At 45.1% G+C, this 17846-nt stretch overlaps 1 protein-coding gene across 3 annotated transcripts in view; it reads left to right on the plus strand.

The window, feature by feature from the left end:
* The window catches only part of CHTF18 (chromosome transmission fidelity factor 18), a 50975-nt gene that overhangs the window by 29868 nt on the left and 3261 nt on the right, over window positions 1–17846 (plus strand). For all 3 annotated transcript variants that reach the window (XM_063315159.1, XM_063315160.1, XM_063315161.1), the window contains 10 exons: window positions 2115–2238; window positions 3423–3559; window positions 4803–4971; window positions 5419–5517; window positions 6021–6151; window positions 7338–7506; window positions 9096–9320; window positions 10042–10191; window positions 14422–14552; window positions 15384–15510. In XM_063315159.1, coding sequence (XP_063171229.1) covers window positions 2115–2238; window positions 3423–3559; window positions 4803–4971; window positions 5419–5517; window positions 6021–6151; window positions 7338–7506; window positions 9096–9320; window positions 10042–10191; window positions 14422–14552; window positions 15384–15510 — 1462 coding nt within the window. The remainder of the gene's footprint in view (window positions 1–2114; window positions 2239–3422; window positions 3560–4802; window positions 4972–5418; window positions 5518–6020; window positions 6152–7337; window positions 7507–9095; window positions 9321–10041; window positions 10192–14421; window positions 14553–15383; window positions 15511–17846) is intronic.

A 17846-nucleotide genomic window follows, 5' to 3' on the forward strand; every position in this document is an offset into this window, starting at 1 on the left:
TTGCAGCATTCCCACAGTCACACAATCACAATCTGGGCGCTGGGCAAACAGCTCGCAATTATGACATTGCAGCATCCGGCAATCACATGATCACCATTTGCAACCTTCACTGCTGGCTTCTTACAAGCAAAGTCAATTGGGAAGCTGGCGGAAGGTCACAAATGGTGACCATGTGACATCCTCCCTTAACGACCTGTGGTGATTCACTTAACAACAGCAACCAGAAGTACCAGAACTGCCATCACTAAGTGGCATCACGTGACATTGCGCTTTACGACCGCATCCTGATTACTGTCGTTAAGTGAGGACTACCTGTACTAGAACCAACTGAATATGGAAGAGCACTGTGAAACAAGACTCAAGAGGTATTAATAATAAAACCTTGTAATCTAAACAATTTATTGTCTCTACAATGAGCAAATTTCTTAATGGTTTCTTCATCGTAAAAGTAGACATTCAGTAAGGAAATAAGGGGAAAAGTCTGGACTTTTCCTACATTTATCATTCATTGGTTGCTTAATACTACAAGTAGACCTTGGCTAATGACAGTAATTGGGACCAGAATTTCTGTTGCTAAGCAATGTGGTCATAAAGCACAATGTCATGTGACCATATTGCTTAGCAACGGCAATTGCAGCAGTCCCCATTGCCATCATTAAGCGGGGATCATGGGTCATTAAGCAAGCACCTCATTCCTGCCAGCTTCCAACAAGCAAAGTCAGTGGGGAAGCTGACAGGAAGTTGCAAATCCTGGGTGGCTAAGTGGCCACTGCAACCAGGCACAAGTGCAGCCAGGCCCGGGGCAAGTTAAAAGTGCAAGTTGCCCTACACTCCACCACCCTGCCACTGCCAACTAACCTTCGCCATCTTCCTCTTGCTGCTGACGAGGCACACCCAGGCTGGCCCTCGGTGAAGCAGCTGCCCCAGCACCATGACGCAAAGCCACAGACGGCATGGCCCAGCCCATCAGCAAAGCGCGAAACCGCAGATGCCCCAGATGCAGCTGCCCTCACTGCCCTGAACTCTGCACCTCTGCCACCCTGCCCCCAGCTGACCCTCACCATCCTCTTGCTCCTGCTGCTGACAAGGCACGCCTGGCCTGGCCCAGCCCTCCATGGGGCAGCTGCTGGCTGCACAAAGCCTTCTTCCTGAGGTTGTATGGGGCCTTCCTGAGGTTTCACGAGGTTTCCGCACAGAGCCAGGGCAGCTGTGGCTTGGCGCTTCAGTGAAGGGTGTGCTTCAACAACCACCATGCACCTCAGTGCTAGGACAGTCTGGGGCAGCCACAGCTTCAGGGCTGGGCTGGGCTGAGCTGGGGCAGCCATGGCTTCATGCCACAGTGCTGGGGGCTGGGGGAGTGCAGGGGCCAAAAGGGCAGAGATGGGGGGAAATAGGCGGGTGCGGATCGTTGAAGCACACCCTGCGGTTGTGAATGCAAGTACCCAAATTTTGATCATGTGACTTCAGGGGTGCTCCAACAGCCGTAACTTCAAGAACCAGGTGCAAATAACATTCATTCGGCGCTGTCGTAACTTCAAACGGTCGCTGAACAAATGGTTGTTAAGTGAGGACTACCTGTATATAGTACCTTGAAAATTGATTGTTTCTGTGTAAATCAACCCAAATATATCTATTCTACCCCTTCCATTAAGGTGACAGAACTGTAAGGAAAGACATTTGATATCTGAGGGTCAACAAGATTCACCTGAAATGTTGGCATTGACTAAATTATAGTACATAGTATGTGTACTGCAGCAGATTGGCGAAGCATTTTAAACATGTAAAATAAATTTAAAGAAGTCAGAGAGTTAAAAATAATGGGACCAGGAAGTCACAAAGTCCATTAGAGTCCTCACCACCACTGCATTGATGTTGGCGTTGGAGTCAATGCACACGGCTATTTTATTTGCAAATAAACCAGGATGCAGCACTTTCTAGAATAACCAAGAAACTAGTGAGACTGTACAGGTTAGCAGATTTGTTATAGAAACAACTTTTCTGTGGGACTTGTTTCATCAGATACATGAACTTTTTTCTTCTAAAATGGCAATCCAGTAAGTACACCCACCATCCCTGCTTCCTCTACTGTCTTTAACCCAGAATATTTGTTTCAGTGAAGACCGTAGCCCAGATGTTTTCAAAACACGAATTGAGGCTGCCACTCAAATGAAATCAGTGCTGGGAGCCAATGAGAAGCCCAACTGCTTGGTCATTGATGAGATAGATGGTGCCCCAATGGTAAGGGAACTTTGGCTAATTCATCAGTTGGTTCTTCTGAATCCTGCAGTTGGTGATGAGAGAGATCTTGACCATCTCTTTGAAGCCCTTTAAAATAATATTGTTCCTCCTCCATTCTTCTCTCAAGGATAAATACATCCAGCTCTCCTCAGTCTCTTCTTCCCTCTTAACAATTTCTGTTAATCTTATAGTATATGGAATCTTTTTTAAAAGGGGTGCTTTATCCTCCATGTGGATGAATTTGCTCTCCCTCTAGGTCCTGGATATGGTCTACCCTGGGCATTTCTATGTCCCTTCTCGGTTGCTAGGATGAAATAGTTTGAGTGTTCCATGCTCAGAACAAAAAACTCTGTGTTCCAGTGTTCAAATAGAGTACAGTCTGTCCCAGTTTAGGAACCGCAATTGGTTCTGATGAAATGGTAACTAAGCAACATGGTCACTAAGTGAACCACATGACAGAGAGAGAGACACTGCGAAGATTGCTGGTTGCTGACATCTCATTTAGATAAAGTTCTCTCATGCAGCAATGGCAGCATTAGTCTCACTCTGGCATGTGTTGTCAGGCACAGAAATTTGGGCATAAGTGTACGCATTGGTCAGTAAATGATTGTTTAGAAACTACTGTTTATTATCATGATGGTGAATGGTTGCTAGACAAGGTAGTTGCTAAACGAGGACTGGCTGTAGAGCATTTGCTCCACATTATTTTGAGTCCCCGCATAGAGAATAAACAACTCAGAACAAGCTACTTGCTACCTTGTTTTTTGTCCTTGGGACACTACCATATGTGGGAGATTGGTCGCACATGGTGGATTCACCATCCAATATACGGAAAGATTTTCTCAAAGGGATTATTTTTTTTTATTTAAATGAACATTTTAAGATTTCTTACAGGAATAGTGGAAGCAATGATGAAGCATGCTTCCTGCAGACTGCTTAAAATTATTAAACAATGGACAGAAACTGTGGCTACTAATCATGACAGGTGAAATAGTCTCCATGTTCAGTGGCCTCAGGATACCATCTGGGAAGCTTGTGGACTGCATTCTCCCTTGCTTGTGGTGTGACTGGTTAAAGATGTGGTGTTCAACTAGATGGGCCCTTGAACTCTTTTTAGATTTTCTCAGAGTTTTATGGCCCCATATGTTAGTGCCGTAATTATTTTGGCCCTGTTGTCCTTTCAGGCATCTATCAATGTGCTGTTAAGCGTAATCAACTGTAAGGCTGGTAGGGCAGAACCTGAAGACCGACCAAGTGGGACGAAGAGCAGAAGAGAAGGCTGGCTACTGCTCCGACCAATCATCTGCATTTGCAATGACCAGTAAGAGATTCTGTTTGGGAAAAGTATATGTGAGAGCCGGCACATTGCCCCACACTGTGTGCAAAGAAGTGAAAGCAAAGCACTGTGGGATGCTCATCAAACATTGTGGCAGGCTTTCAAGGCTAATAGATCTTGACAAGAAAAATCTCCCGTTTTTTTTAAAGCTATCCAAAAATTCTATTACAAACCCCTCCTCCCATATTTGAGCTCTTGCTACTGCCTGATCACCTTGTTTGATGGCTAGTGTCTTTTTTCTTGTTCTTATGGGAACTTCTTCGGTATTGTGAGTCTGAGAAGGTGGTGCTGATGATTGTTGTTACTCTTGCTGCATTCATATCCTACCTTTCCTCTGGGTTAGAGAGCCTGTTTGGCCTAGCGGTTAAGGCACCAGGGTAGAAACAGGGAGATTGTGAGATCGTCCCGCCTGAGGCACAAAGCCAGCTGGGGGACCTTGGGCCAGTCACACTCTCTCAGCCCTAGGAAAGAGGCAATGGCAAATTACTCAAAATCTTTCCAAGAAAACTGCAGGGATTAGTCCAGGCAGTTGTCAGGAGTCAAAAACTGACTCAAATGCACCATAAATAAAAAAACAAAAATTTCCTCTGGTTGATCACGGTGACACACATTTTGTCCCCATAACAACTCTGTTAGTTAGGCTGGGCTGAGAGAGAAAACCGGTCCCAAATCATCCCATTAACTCCATGTTTGAATGGCCTTGAGCTTGCGCTTCTTAAGTCCCAGTACAACACCATCACATCTGCAGTTCCATTGATTTTTATAGATACATTTTTCTCCTATTTTCTTTTATTATTAATAATAATTTTATTGAAGAACTTTAGGCAATAGTAAAAATGATACCAATTTAAGAAAAAAAAGTAAAGAAAACTGGTGAATAGATAAAGAACAGAAAAAGAAAACTAGTATAAAGAAGCAGCTTCCAATCTTCTTCACAGCAAAATTTATCATCTGTCCTCCCTCCTTAAGGTTATGTCATGATTCCCTTCTTCCCATATTTTACCTTTTCTAATCATCAAATCCATAAATCACCAGTTCGTTTTTTTCCATTTTCAGCAAAACATCTGTAAAGGGTTTCCAGTCACTAATAAATGTTGTCTTTTCCCTAACCAAACAAGTCAATTTTGCTCTTTCTGCAAATTCTGTCATCTTCACCAGCCATTCCTCCACTGTAGGTATTTCCGACTCGTTCCATCGTTGTGCATATTTTTTTTCTCCTGCTTTCTAGGTATGTCCCTGCTTTGCGGCTTCTGAAGCAGCAAGCTTTTATTCTCAACTTTCCCTCAACTTCTCAGTCCAGGCTGGTCCAGAGGCTACATGAGGCAAGCACACCCAACCACAAGTTTTTATATTTCCTTCTTTGTGATCATTTTCTCTGCAGTAAGAATGTTGTACAAGTAAGCATCAAAAGATAGAGCTGCTTGGCCTTTGCCCAGTATAGAAAAGCATGGGAATAATTGGTTAAATTACTTTCCCTTTTAGCCTGCAAACAACCCTAGTCTTTGCAAGCTGCAGAGTGTACCTGTTTACTTAGGCTCCCACCTGCTTGCTTAGCCCTATGGAAGCTCCTTATTTTATATCCTTCTGTTGCCTGTGGTGCCAGCAAGGCCTTCTTGGTGATGGCTCACTATCCTAGAAGATTGACTTACCTTTCACTCTTAGTGTCCAAAAGCTAGATGAAAACAATGCTGATCCAAAGGTTTTTTGCCCTGAGCAATAATCAGGATTTTCCTAGCATGTCTTATGCTAATTACTATAATAATGCAACTTCGCTAATGCATTTTGCGGGTGCAGATGCAAGGCCATCTGTGCAGCAGCATGATACCCATCCTTATGCATTTCAGATTACCATTCTACAGGGCATGAAAGCTGATATTGGGGCACTCACAGCATTGTGTGAGAAGACAGACAATGACATTCGCTCTTGTATTAACACCCTACAGGTTAGTTGTCTTGTTGGCAAATTCTGTTTTTCCCCATCTCATAAGTTGAAAGCAGGAATTGAATGCCATAAAATAAAACTGCCCAGAGTCCCTTCTTTGGGGGGAGATGGGCGGTGATACAAATTTAATAAACAAATAAACGAAATGCTCCATTATTACTTGATAACCCTGCTCATACCTTCATATTTAAAAAGTTTTGCATAAACATTTCCCTGTCCTGGTACTCACCTATTGTGTTGGGTCACTATAGAAATGTGCTGCTTGAGAACCCAGATATGCAGCCCTAAAAGATTAGGCGCAGCACTCAAAAATTGCTGTATAACCACGAGGACTAGAAATTTGCTTGTTTGATGAAAGATTCTCAGGTAGACGAACTTAGCGTGTTTTGCTTGCTCAGATTCTTCCTGAGACAAGCTGGTAATGATCAGAATCTGGCATTTTTCTTTCCTTTTCTTTCCTTCCTTCCACTCCACCCCATGTGACCCAGTCTCCTCTTATTCAAGTTCCTGTATAGCCGAGGCAAGAAGGAGCTGAATCTGAGGACAGTTCAGACTGCAACCGTTGGCTTAAAAGACCAGAACAAAGGGCTGTTTTCCATCTGGCAGGAGACCTTCCAGCTGCCCAAAGTGCGGAGGTGAGAAAGAAGAGCTGTTGTGTCTCACTCAACCCTTCCTAAGCCAGGAGGAGGTCATTTTCAAGTTACGACCATTGTGTAGTGGTTAAGAAGTTTGGCCTCTGAACCAAGGAGACCTTCTTCGGCCCTGCAAGCTCATTAAGTGGCCTTGGGCCAGTTGGGCTCTTTCAGCCCAGTCTACCTTGCAGGGTGGTGATTGGAATAAATGTGGAAGATACATAATGTAAACCACCTTTTGTTCCAGGGATATAAATGAAACAAATAAGAACCACCATCAGAAGCAGCAGCATTTTATTACACATATGGATCAAAGCAAAGCCTCCAGTTTTAAGTAGGCTCTATTTGCAGAAATGAGATTTTCTAATCTTGATTCTCCAAAACATTCTTGAGTTTTTAATTATTAAGACTTTTGGGGTTCTTTGTTTCTGAGGCCTGTAGAGCAGGTTTTGTTGAAATTCCCTTTTTCAATATTTGTATCCAGATTTGTCCAATACAGATCTCAGAAGTTTTAAAACCAAAGTTCCTAAATCAACGTGGCACAGGATAACTGGTTGTGTGCTGCAACAAACAAGTTGCTCAGGAGTTCATTAGGTAGCCTCATTTGTGCAGAGGTACTTTGGCCATTGCTGGAATATTTTGTTCTGCCTGTGGGGAAATGAGAAAATGTTTATCATGACGTTGCAGAGCACATTTTGTTATTTTTTCATGAAGTTTGAAGAAAGCTAGAGCAATTACCCAGAGATACAACAGGCAACCTTCCTGGCTTTATATGAGACAAAAATGATTAAGGAGATTGTCTGTCGTGTCACTGAGTGCACGAGGATGCTAATTGCAGTTGCATTAGCATCCTTCAAACCAAGACACTTGCTCTACCCTTTCTTCTGAGCGAAGTGTGAGTGCATTTTCCATTAAGATTCTGGAAATTAACATGCCGCAGCTATCAGGCATTGGGGAGCAAATAATTCAAAATTCAATCTTTTATTACCCAGAGGACAGACCTCTTGGTTTCCCTTCCAGCTTTATCACTTTACCTACTAAGACAAAGCATTCATTCATTTTTTAAGATATTGATTGCCCTTTATCTGTTCCTTATTTAAATAATCTCAAAATGCTCTGTTTGCTGTCTTTTCTTTGCTACTCACAAAGAAACCAACCTCTGTCTTGTTGCTTCCTCTCCCTTCCCAAGGAAGAACTTAGGAACAGACCCGTCAATCCCAGCCAGCCTCCTCCTTGGTGGAGCTGAGGAGGTGTTTGGCAGAGGAGCAGGTCAGGCGTCCATCAGTGCCTCCACTCAGCAGTTCCATCGCATTTTGCACCTCAGTGCCTCTTCTGGAGAACATGAAAAGCTTAGCCAGGTACTTAGCAGTGCTTAGATTCAGCTCATCTCCTCTCTTCAGACCTGTCTCCCATCTCGCCACCTGCTTCCCTATGACCTACCTGGCAGTGGCTCATTTGTGCTTGGTTGCTGAAAGGTTCTGTTGACTCCCCCTTGGCCTCTGATTCTGTGTGTGTGTCTAATTTTTATTAAAGATTTTCACAAAAGTAAAAGAAAACATGAAATAATATAGAGTAAGAATAAAGAGAAAAAAGATACAAAAAATGTGATTATTTGTATTATTTTCTACCTCTCATGCCGTTCCTTTACGTCTCCCATCAATATTCCACTTTTCCTGTATTGATCCTGTTGTATTCTTTCTCCAGCTAAAGTGAAGCTAATGTGCATTGCTGCATTTATTTTTATTCATCTCACATGATCCTCTGTCTCCTTTAGCTCTTCTGTTTCCTTCTTTACTATTGACCTTTGACTGTAAGATCCTTGGAGATGGTATCTTACCTGACTTTGAGGCTTGAACTCTGCAGACAATGGTGTCCTTTGGTGCTGAATAATCACTTCTGAAAAACCTTGCCAAGAAAACTGAGGGACTTGCCCAGGCAGTCTCTGAGAATTGGACATGATTGAACAGATAAAAAAAAAAGTAGCAAATCGCAACAGCAATAAAATCCAAATACAACATTCATTTTGCTCCCCCTTCCTCCTCACTAAGATGACTAACTATTCAGTCTTTGGAGGAGATGCAGGCAGTGTTTGTACCATCTGGTCCATCCTTTCCAGAAGCTTGATTACTTTAAAATAATGGTACATAAAATTATAATTAAAACCCAGAATGAAACTTAAAACACTCAGGTTTACCACATTCAGGGCAGGCCATCTTTTAGAGTTTAACTCAAATAAAGGCACAAAAGGAAGAACCAGCAATGGAGGCCCCTCACCCATAATATTTGCAGCCCCCCAAATTTTATTTACATTTTTCAATGGCTGGAATCTTGGGTGAGATTTCCAGAACTTTACTAAATGTGGAAATCTTGGAAAATTTGGGGGTCTTTTATTTTTCAAGGCTCTGTGGCTAAAGGCAAAATCACCCGAGAGATGTGGTTCTTCTTGAAAGGCCTGTAGAGTTCAGTCCATGCAAAGCTCTTCTGTAATCTATTGGCCAGGTGCTCTTTGTTGCATTTTGCTGTGGTGGAGGACCGCATCTTCCAGTTCGGGAGTTGCATCGTCTTTGAGCAGCCTGCCTGGGATGTTCTGGTTGGAAACATGACTCCATTTGCTATCAAAAAGGGGACACAGTAGTAGATATCTCTTGAGCTAACAACAGATGCTTCAGGGATGCAGCCCAAGTAAGGTACTGTTATGGCAGATGCAAAAGAAGCTCTTGCAATACAAAATTCAGCTATTTCAGAATCTAGAAATCCAGCCATATTTGAACACCAACACCAGAGTTTAAGTCCTGCATGTCTTTGTCCCACCCTTATGAGGTAATAGACTGTTTGCTGCCTGTTTCTTAGATGTGGATGTTGAGAACAGGGACCCACTGATAATGATCTACTCTAGTCTCAGACGCTTCCATTGTTGCTGGCTTCAGTCCTCCCACTTGCCTTGCAGGGTTTGTATGACAACTTCCTCAACATGAAGGTGAAGGATTCCAGCTTCGACTCAGTCTGCCTGGCCTTGGAGTGGCTTGGCTTCTCTGATCTGCTGAGCAAGGCAGTCCTGTGCAGCCAGAGCTTCCAGCTCATGAGATACTTGCCCTTCCTCCCAGTTTCTTTTCACTTGCTCTTTGCTGCTTCCAGTATTCCCAGACTGATCTATCCACACAGCCAACATGAGGTATGAATGGAGTGAAAACCATCAGGACTGGGTAAGGAGAACAAACAGCTGAGTTTAGCATCTAGCATCTGTGATTTGGTTTATTCCCAGTTGATCGTGAAGTGGAGAACTGCCCTTCTCTTTTCTCTCCTTGGCTCTTGATCTACCAGCTTCCCAAGTTCATATGCCTCTTATGGAGATGAGTCACAGTTTAGGGATGAAAGCTGCAGTTTTGCATGCAGAAAGTCTGAAGTTCAATTTCGGTCTGAGAGGGAAATCTCCTGCAGAAAACTCCTAAGTGCAAGATCTACTGAGTTGGTGTCAGCCCTTCCAGGTAGACCAGGGGAAGAAATGAATACCATAAGAAATACTAGAACTCTGTTTTATTATAATAAAAGAATTGTGACAGCCTGGCATTATTTCTCCTTCCTTCCCTTTTATACCAAAGAGAGTCAAGGTGGGGCAGTCTTGAGTTTCTTTCTCACACCTGTTTTCCTGGACTTGGTTCATGTTTTCCTAACAGTTGCTGCGTATTTTCCTCAAGGCCATCTCTGTCCTGTTCCGCAGCTGGAGAAATTAATTGTCTGTAGAAGGCAGCTTCTTAGGGAGGCTTTAACAGCCAAACAGGCCTTTCACAGCCTTGTAGAGAAATTACAGTTTGTCAATATTCTGCATGATGGTGATGAAGTCTCTTTGGAACTTTGCCTGCTTGCAAATGTTGTTTGCTCTTTTTTTCATTCAGGCTCTGTCAAAACTGACCCAGATGCAGAACCTGGTAGATTCCATGATTTCTGGAATTGCACCCAACTCACGTAGTCGTGCCAGACCTCAGTCTTTTACCCTCGAGGCCCTTTGTCTCCTCTTGGAGATCATCTCACCAAAGCTGAGACCGGTAAGGGAATCTCCCTACTGGGGGTGGGAAGGGTTGGATCAGGTCAGGACTGGCTGAACAAACAAGTCCTACAGAGAAGATAAGATCCACACCCCTAGGTCAAATGCATAGCCCCAGAGCTGCACCTCAGTATCTGCTTTGATCTCATTTGTGTCCTGTAAGGCATAAACAAGAGCCAGTTTGGTGTGGTGGTGAAGAAACCAGGAGTCGGGGGGTTCTAGTCCTGCCTCAGGCACGAAGCCAGCTGGGTGACCTTGGGCCAGTCCCTCCCTCTCAGCCCTAGGAAGAAGGCAATGGCAAACCATTTCTGAAAACCCTGCCAGGAAAATTGCAGGGACTTGTGCAGGTAGTTACCAAGAGTCAACAATGACACGAAGGCACATGCACATGCAAAAAAAGGCATGAATGAAATAACTCTGCAGCCTAACAAGTGATGATAAGCTATACCAGCTGAAAGAGGAATAGAGAGCCTCGTGGAGAGAAAAGCAGTTTTGTGCCAGCCTGCCATGCCAGTTATTTTCCAGCTTAAGACCTGTCCGTAGATTTGCACTGCTACAGCCCCCCAATGAAAATACTTCTGTGGATGGAAAATCATCATGTCAGGAATTGATAGCAATATCTTCTTTTCTTGCCATGCTAATCTCAGGAAAATTTTGTACAGTAAAATATTCCCTCAAGTCGTCAAACAGGTTCAGTCTGTCAGAGATGCTAGAAGATCCTGCACTCTTGTTTCCAACATATGCCTCATCACATTCGATGCTCCCCGTGGTTTACGGAGGAGCTAAGGGTTTTGAAGAGGACTAACAGATACCTAGAGCGCCGCTGGAGGAAGACAAAGACCGAATCCGACCGAACACTGGTTAGAGCCGCTGTTAAGGCCTACCTGGTGGTGATAAAAGCGGCGAAGCGTCAATACTTCTCCCCTCTTATTGCGTCTGCAGAATGCCGCCCAACGGCCCTATTTAAAATCACTCAATCCCTTTTGGGGAAGGTGGGTGCAGTGACCCACCTACAGGGCCATGCAGAGGAGTTTAAGGAGCATCTGCAAGACAAAATCACTCAGATCCGCTCTACGCTAGACTCCAAGCGTGAGGCAGGGTCTGTGGAGATACCAAGGGATCGTACTTACCATGTTACCTGGGAACAGTTTGATCCTGTTGGACCCGAGGAAGTGGACAGGATCCTCCAGACAGTAAATGCCACCACTTGCCAGTTAGATCCATGTCCCTCCTGGCTGGTGAATCCTTGAGGGAGGGGGTGTTTCCAGCTGCCTTTAAGGAGGTGCTGGTACAACCCCTCCTCAAGAAACCATCGTTGGACCCTACTGTACTGGATAATTTTCATCCAGTCTCCCACCTCCCCTTTTTGGGGAAAGTGGTTGAGAAAGTGGTAGCATTACGAGAGGATTCTGGAGGAAATGGATTATCTAGACCCCTTTCAGTCAGGTTTCAGGCCAGGATATGGGACAGAAACGGCATTGGTCGCACTTATGGATGATCTCTGGCGGGAGCGGGATGGGGGTAGTGCATCCATCCTCGCTCTTGACCTCTCAGCAGCTTTCGATACCATCGGCCATGGGATCCTTTTGGGTCGGCTCAGGGAGTTGGGGGTGGGTGGTGTAGTTTTGCGCTGGTTCAACTCCTTCTTCCAGGGCCAGTCCCAGTCAGTGGTGATGGGGGGGAGAGATCCAACCCTCAACCTCTCCTTTGTGGGCTGCCGCAGGGCTCGGTCCTCTCTCTTCTCCTATTTAACATCTACATGAAACCGCTGGGTGAGATCATCTGTCACCACGGGATGAGGTATCATCAGTATGCCAATGATACTCAATTGTATATCTCCATCCCGGGTGAAGTAAGTGATGCTGTGGCCACCCTTTCCGAGTGCCTGGGGGCTGTGGGGGCCTGGATGGGGAACAACAGGCTTCAATTGAACCCTGGTAAGACCGAGTGGCTGTGGGTTAATGGTTCTTCTGTATCTGGGACATTAACATCTCTGGTTCTGGATGGGGTTGCACTGCCCCAGACAGACCCGGTGCGTAACCTGGGGGTCCTCATGGCTCCTGCTGGAAGAGCAGGTGGCAGCCGTGGCCGGAAGGGCCTTTGCACAGCTTCGTGTTGTGCACCAGTTGCGCCCTTTCCTGGATCGGGAAGCCCTTCAGACAGTCACTCATGTCCTTGTTATCTCCCATATAGACTACTGCAATGCACTCTACATGGGGCTACCCTTGAAGAGTATCCGGAAGCTTCAGCTGTTCCAGAATGCGACCATGCAGGCTATTTTTGGCTCCCCTAGAAGGGCGCACATAATACCTTTGCTATGTGAGCTGCATTGGATACCAGTTTGCTTCCGGGTCCAATTCAAGGTGTTGGTTATCACCTTTAAAGCCCTACATGGCATGGGACCAGGTTACCTGAGGGACCGCCTCTTCCCCGTATCATCAGCCCGTCCCACCCGCTCATGCAGAAAGGGCATGCTGTGGACCCTGTCAAGAGAATTCCATCTGGCGGGGTCCAGGAGGCGGGCCTTCTCGGCATTAGCGCCCACCCTTTGGAACATTTTGCCCCCGGAGGTAAGATTAGCCCCATCGCTTTTAGTCTTCCAGAGGAAGTTGAAGACCTGGCTCTGCCACCGGGCTTGGGGCAGGGAGGAGAATCAACATACTTGGGGTTGGCTGGTGCCTTGAAGTGCCCCTCCGACATGATGGTTGAAGAGATCATAGCCATCTGGATTTTATGAGCTGGGGTAGTTAAGAAATTGTTTTGGTTTTAATGGGATTTTATTGGAATTTTATTGTTTGTTTATTTGAGTTTTTATTGTGTATTTATTCTGTGTGGTAAACCTCCCAGAGTCCCTCCGGTCGGAGGAGATGGGCAGTGACAAATTTGATAAATAAATATAAATAAATAAATAAATATGGGAATCTCTGATTCTAAGTGAGCTCTGTCTGGCAGGATGTGGCCTATCTCAGTGGCTAGGTTTATATGCTGCTCTAAGCCATGAGTTATTTAACTAGTTTTGAAGTTTGCACATAATAAACCAAAATTGAACAACACTACCTTCCTTCAAGCCCCATTTGGGATGATGTTATTCCTTTCCAGTTATGCTAGTTGCTATCTGTTAGGTCAAATAATATAATGCACCTCATGACACCATGATGCAAACGATGCAACTACTGATCATTGATGCCAGTTGCATTGTATCATTGCAATGTGTGAGACATTCTGATGCAATTGTGACATCTACCAGATGCCAGGGCTCCTAACATTCTGCCTATGGGTATCAGTGTGCCCAGGAAGCTCTCTTGTCACCTCCCAGGCCCCCAGTTTATTTCCTAAAAATATTAATTGGGAAGTTTTGCAGTGTAGGAACCTATGGATCATCTTTGATTCCTCCAGTTCCCCCAGCAATCCTTCCTGTCCTACAAAGCTGAATGGAGTTACACACTCAGCCCTGGCAGAGGGCATTATCCAGAAGGACCTGGAGCTTTGAGAAACCTAATTTTGGAGTTAAAATCTGTAACAATCTGGATCCAAGTTCAAGTCCACTCCCAGTTTCCAGGGTGGTTGCAGGTCAGTCACTCACATTTGACCCCGCCTTCCTCACTAAGTCATTATTGCAGGGATGACATTGGAGGAACAAGGGTTAATTACATCTGGATTAACCCTGGTTGTTTGTAGTAATCAGAAGCATGCAGAGTAGGGGCTAGATCATCGAGGACTATAGCATATGACAAATAATTCATGGCTGTAGAAACCAAGTGACTTGAATGTATGTGTGAATCAGGACATCTATTGAAGACTGTTGGTACTGAAGACTCCATGATATCTCTATATGCCTCCAAATGCCAATTTAGGAGAACAGTAGTGGGAGAAGGATTGGCCTCCGTCTCCTGCTTGCACACGTCCCAGGGACATTGTTTTGTTGCTGTGAAGAACAAGACGCTGGACCAAGTTGGGCCTTGGCCTGATTGGGCAGAGCTGTTCAGATGTCCTTCAGACTCGACAATGGCCTCAGACGGCTTTCAGACGGATTTGGATAAATGCATGGAGGAAGCCTCCATGTTATCTCCAGATTGGGGGCAACTCTTCCCAAAAACTACTGAACAGGAACAGTTCAAACAGTTCAGTCTCTGTTTTCTGCTTGCAAGCCCCTCAGAGGCTAGATGGTGTGTGAAGCAAAATGCTGAACTAAGATGGAACTTGGGCTGATCCATCATTCTTACGTTCTTAGGTGAACACTCAGCTGTACAGTCAGAAGGAAAAGGAGCAGTTGGCACAGCTGATCAGTACTATGCTGACGTACAATCTTACCTACCATCAGGAGCGGACTCCTGAGGGCCAGTACATCTACAAGCTTGACCCGTAAGTACCACCTTCTTTTTATGTAGCAGGTAGGTGCTGCATAGTCATGGGGAATATTTTGCATGATTTTTGCTTAGCAGCTGATTATAGATTGTTCTCCCTGGAAATGCAACTTCTGATGCAGAAACCAAAAGGTTGCCTGCAGCACTGGGCCCCTTGTGAATGTCAGACATGCAAGTGGTGTTGCTGCTGGGCCCTAAGTTTTATTATGCAGCAGAACCAGCTGATGAACGCTTAATGCTCAGAGACACTGCTGATATTTCAAATCGCTGAACAGGATGGTTGAGTCATAGTTACATAAGCTCCCTGAGGATGATTCAGTATGAATAGAAAGCCAGCCCTGTGGGGAAATCCTGGGCTAGGACCTTTGGTTTCCAGTGTTGTGCATGCAGGGAGTTTTATATAAGGCTGTGTTCAAAAATGGCATCTCATAGCCAGAATCTGAAAGTGGGGGTTAGGGTTTAAGAAAGTAAATTAAATAAATAAAATAGAACAGAACAGAACTCTGTGCCATCGGTTCAATTCAACTGCGTTGTAGACCCAGCCTGGCATGTGATTCTCACACATGTGGATTGACCCCTAGATTCCTGGATATTGGCAGGAAGGGCTGTGACAACCTTACTGTGCAGTTTTTGGGGTATATCCAGTTCTGAATAGTTTTGCCCACACCTACTTCATTGGGTTTTACAAAAGAAAACAACTTGTTCCGACACAAACGGTGAATCATAATCAAGTGAAAGTGCAAGCGTGAAAGGATGTGGTTTGCTTTTAACACGCTTCAGTTCTTGTTTCCTTTTACAATAACACTGCTGCCTTGGCTGCAAACCCTAGGAATGTGGAAGACGTTTGTAGGTTTCCCGACCTTCCGATTCGGAAACCGCTGACTTACCAGGCCAAGCAGCTCATTGCAAGAGAAATCCAGCTTGAGAAGATGAGGCGAATGGAGGCCACCCTCCAGGTATCCACTCACACTTGGAATGTTCCTTGGCAACTCTGGCAGGGCTTGTTGGAAAGCTCTGAGCAGCCAGTAGATCGTAAGACACACGTTACCCACACACCTTTTGTTCCCCCCATCCCTAATCTCAGCTGCAAAATGCCCATCCCCTGACACAGTCAGATTTACAGGCATTTTGTGGTAATCCAAAAGAACCAAGTTCTCATTTTATTGCCTCATTTGCAAACAGCGAGTCCAAAGAGGTTGGCTACAACTGGCCATCACCATGTCTCTATCCCCACCACACGCACCACAAAATTATTGTTCATTACAGTAGAATATCCAGAGGACTTCTGAGAAAAAATATGGGGACAGTAAAAAAAAGGGAGGGGGAATAGCTTTTTTTCTTTTTATATTTTTGCCTATCCCATATCTTAAATCTGCAACAAACTTCTGGGTATAACATTGCTCAGTTGCATTATGACTCAGAAGCTTCTAAAAAGCAGTGGGAGCATCCATCCATCCATAACTGAATTGAACTTGGAAGCTGACTGGTAACCAAGGCAGCTCACATTGCAGTGGTGACGCGTGGGCATACGGAAAGGCACCTCTTACGGCTTGCAGTGCTGCATTTTGAACCAGCTGTAGCTTCTGAATGGTCGTCAAGGGCAGCCCCATGCAGAGTGCATTGCAGTAATCCAATGATGAGGTAACCAAGGTACAAGTAACTTCCTGAAGGACCTCCCGATTGAGGAAAGGGTGCAACTGGCACACAAGCCTGGCCTCTTTGAGTAGTAGCTGCAAGAGCCCCCAAGTTGCACACCAGCCTTGAAAAGGGAAGCGCAGCCCCATCCAAGACTAACAGTGGTGACATCCCTGACTCGGGGGGGCCAAACAGCCACAGCCACTCAGCCTTGTCAGGATTGAGCTGGAATCTGTTCCGCCCTATCCAGGCCTGAACAGCCTCCAGGCCCTCGGTCGATGCATTGATAGCTTCACCTATGGTTGGTATGTAGAGCTGGGTATCATCAGCATACTGATGATACCAGACCCCGAACTGGCGGCTGACTGTACCCAGTGGTTTCGCATAGATGTTAAACAGGAGGGAGAGAGTGTCAAGCCCTGAGGCACCCCACACGTGAGGGGCCACGGATGTGATCTCTCCCCCTTGTCAACACTGCCTGGCACTGGCCGTTGAGGAGGGATGTGTACCACTGAAGCAGAGCGCCTCCCACTCCTAACTCCCACGGTCTGTCCAGAAGGATACCGTGGTTGACTGAATCGAAAACCATTGAGCGATAGAGGAGCACCAGGGTGGTGGTGGCCACCCAGGTAAAAGAGGGTTGGGTAAATCCACGGAAGACAGATCTGTCAGGGTCTGCAGTTACGCCCTGGTTGGGAGCAGATGCCTCCAAATATCAGTTGTAGGGGTCAGGTTGACATTGTGAAAAGGGTGTGAGCCTTACAGCTGCTCTGCTCAAGAAGGCAGTGTTGCCTGTGAAAGACCTAATCTTTAAATGCAGATCAGCCAGGGAAGGGACAGTGGTAAGAAAGAGTAGGCTGGAACTCTGCTCAACGCAAAGGGCGTGTACTTTCTCTTGCAATCTCCGTGTTTAAAAACTGCAAGAATGTGTGCTGGCTGTGTCTGAATACGAGCAGTGTTAAGCTCTGGTATTTCATATATAATGCAGCACTTCCTCCCCTCTCCCACTCACCTTCAGATGTGGGGCAGAACCGGTATGTGGGGTCAGAAAAGTCAAGGCAGTCACAAGCCTTGTAACAATGGGGACGGCTCCCATCATGGCTGTCACCTCACCTTTTTGGATTCTTCCTGTGGATGCTCTGGCCTATGCAGTTATAAAGTTGTTTTAGGCCAGGATTTTTACAGAAGTACCAGAAGCCCATTGCTTTTGGCATTTGACCCTATATTAACTTTTTAAAGAATCTCACTTTTCACTTATTCATTCTTACTTGGCTTGCTGATACTCAGAGATCATGGAAACTGGAAGAACATTTCCAGTAACTGAGAACTGGAGTTGGTCACCCTGCTCCTCATTTATCATTTTGATTAAAAACATCAGAATGAGTTTTAAAAATGAAGAATATTTGCATTTTGCATAACGTATCCAGGATGATAGACGATTTTATTTAAGCCCAGAACACAAATGTCCTTGTTAATTTAGTAGGCTGAAGGATTTTGACTTTTAATGAATTTAAATATGGACTAGCTGGAGATAAAAAGGTGTGTGTGTTTCAAGTGTGTATGTTTCTGTATGTGTCTGTCTGTCTGTCTAATCTATCTATCTGTCTGTCTGTCTGTCTGTCTGTCTAATCTATCTATCTATCTATCTATCTATCTA

This window comes from Candoia aspera, chromosome 14 (assembly GCF_035149785.1).
Source record: "Candoia aspera isolate rCanAsp1 chromosome 14, rCanAsp1.hap2, whole genome shotgun sequence".
Taxonomy (NCBI): domain Eukaryota; kingdom Metazoa; phylum Chordata; class Lepidosauria; order Squamata; family Boidae; genus Candoia; species Candoia aspera.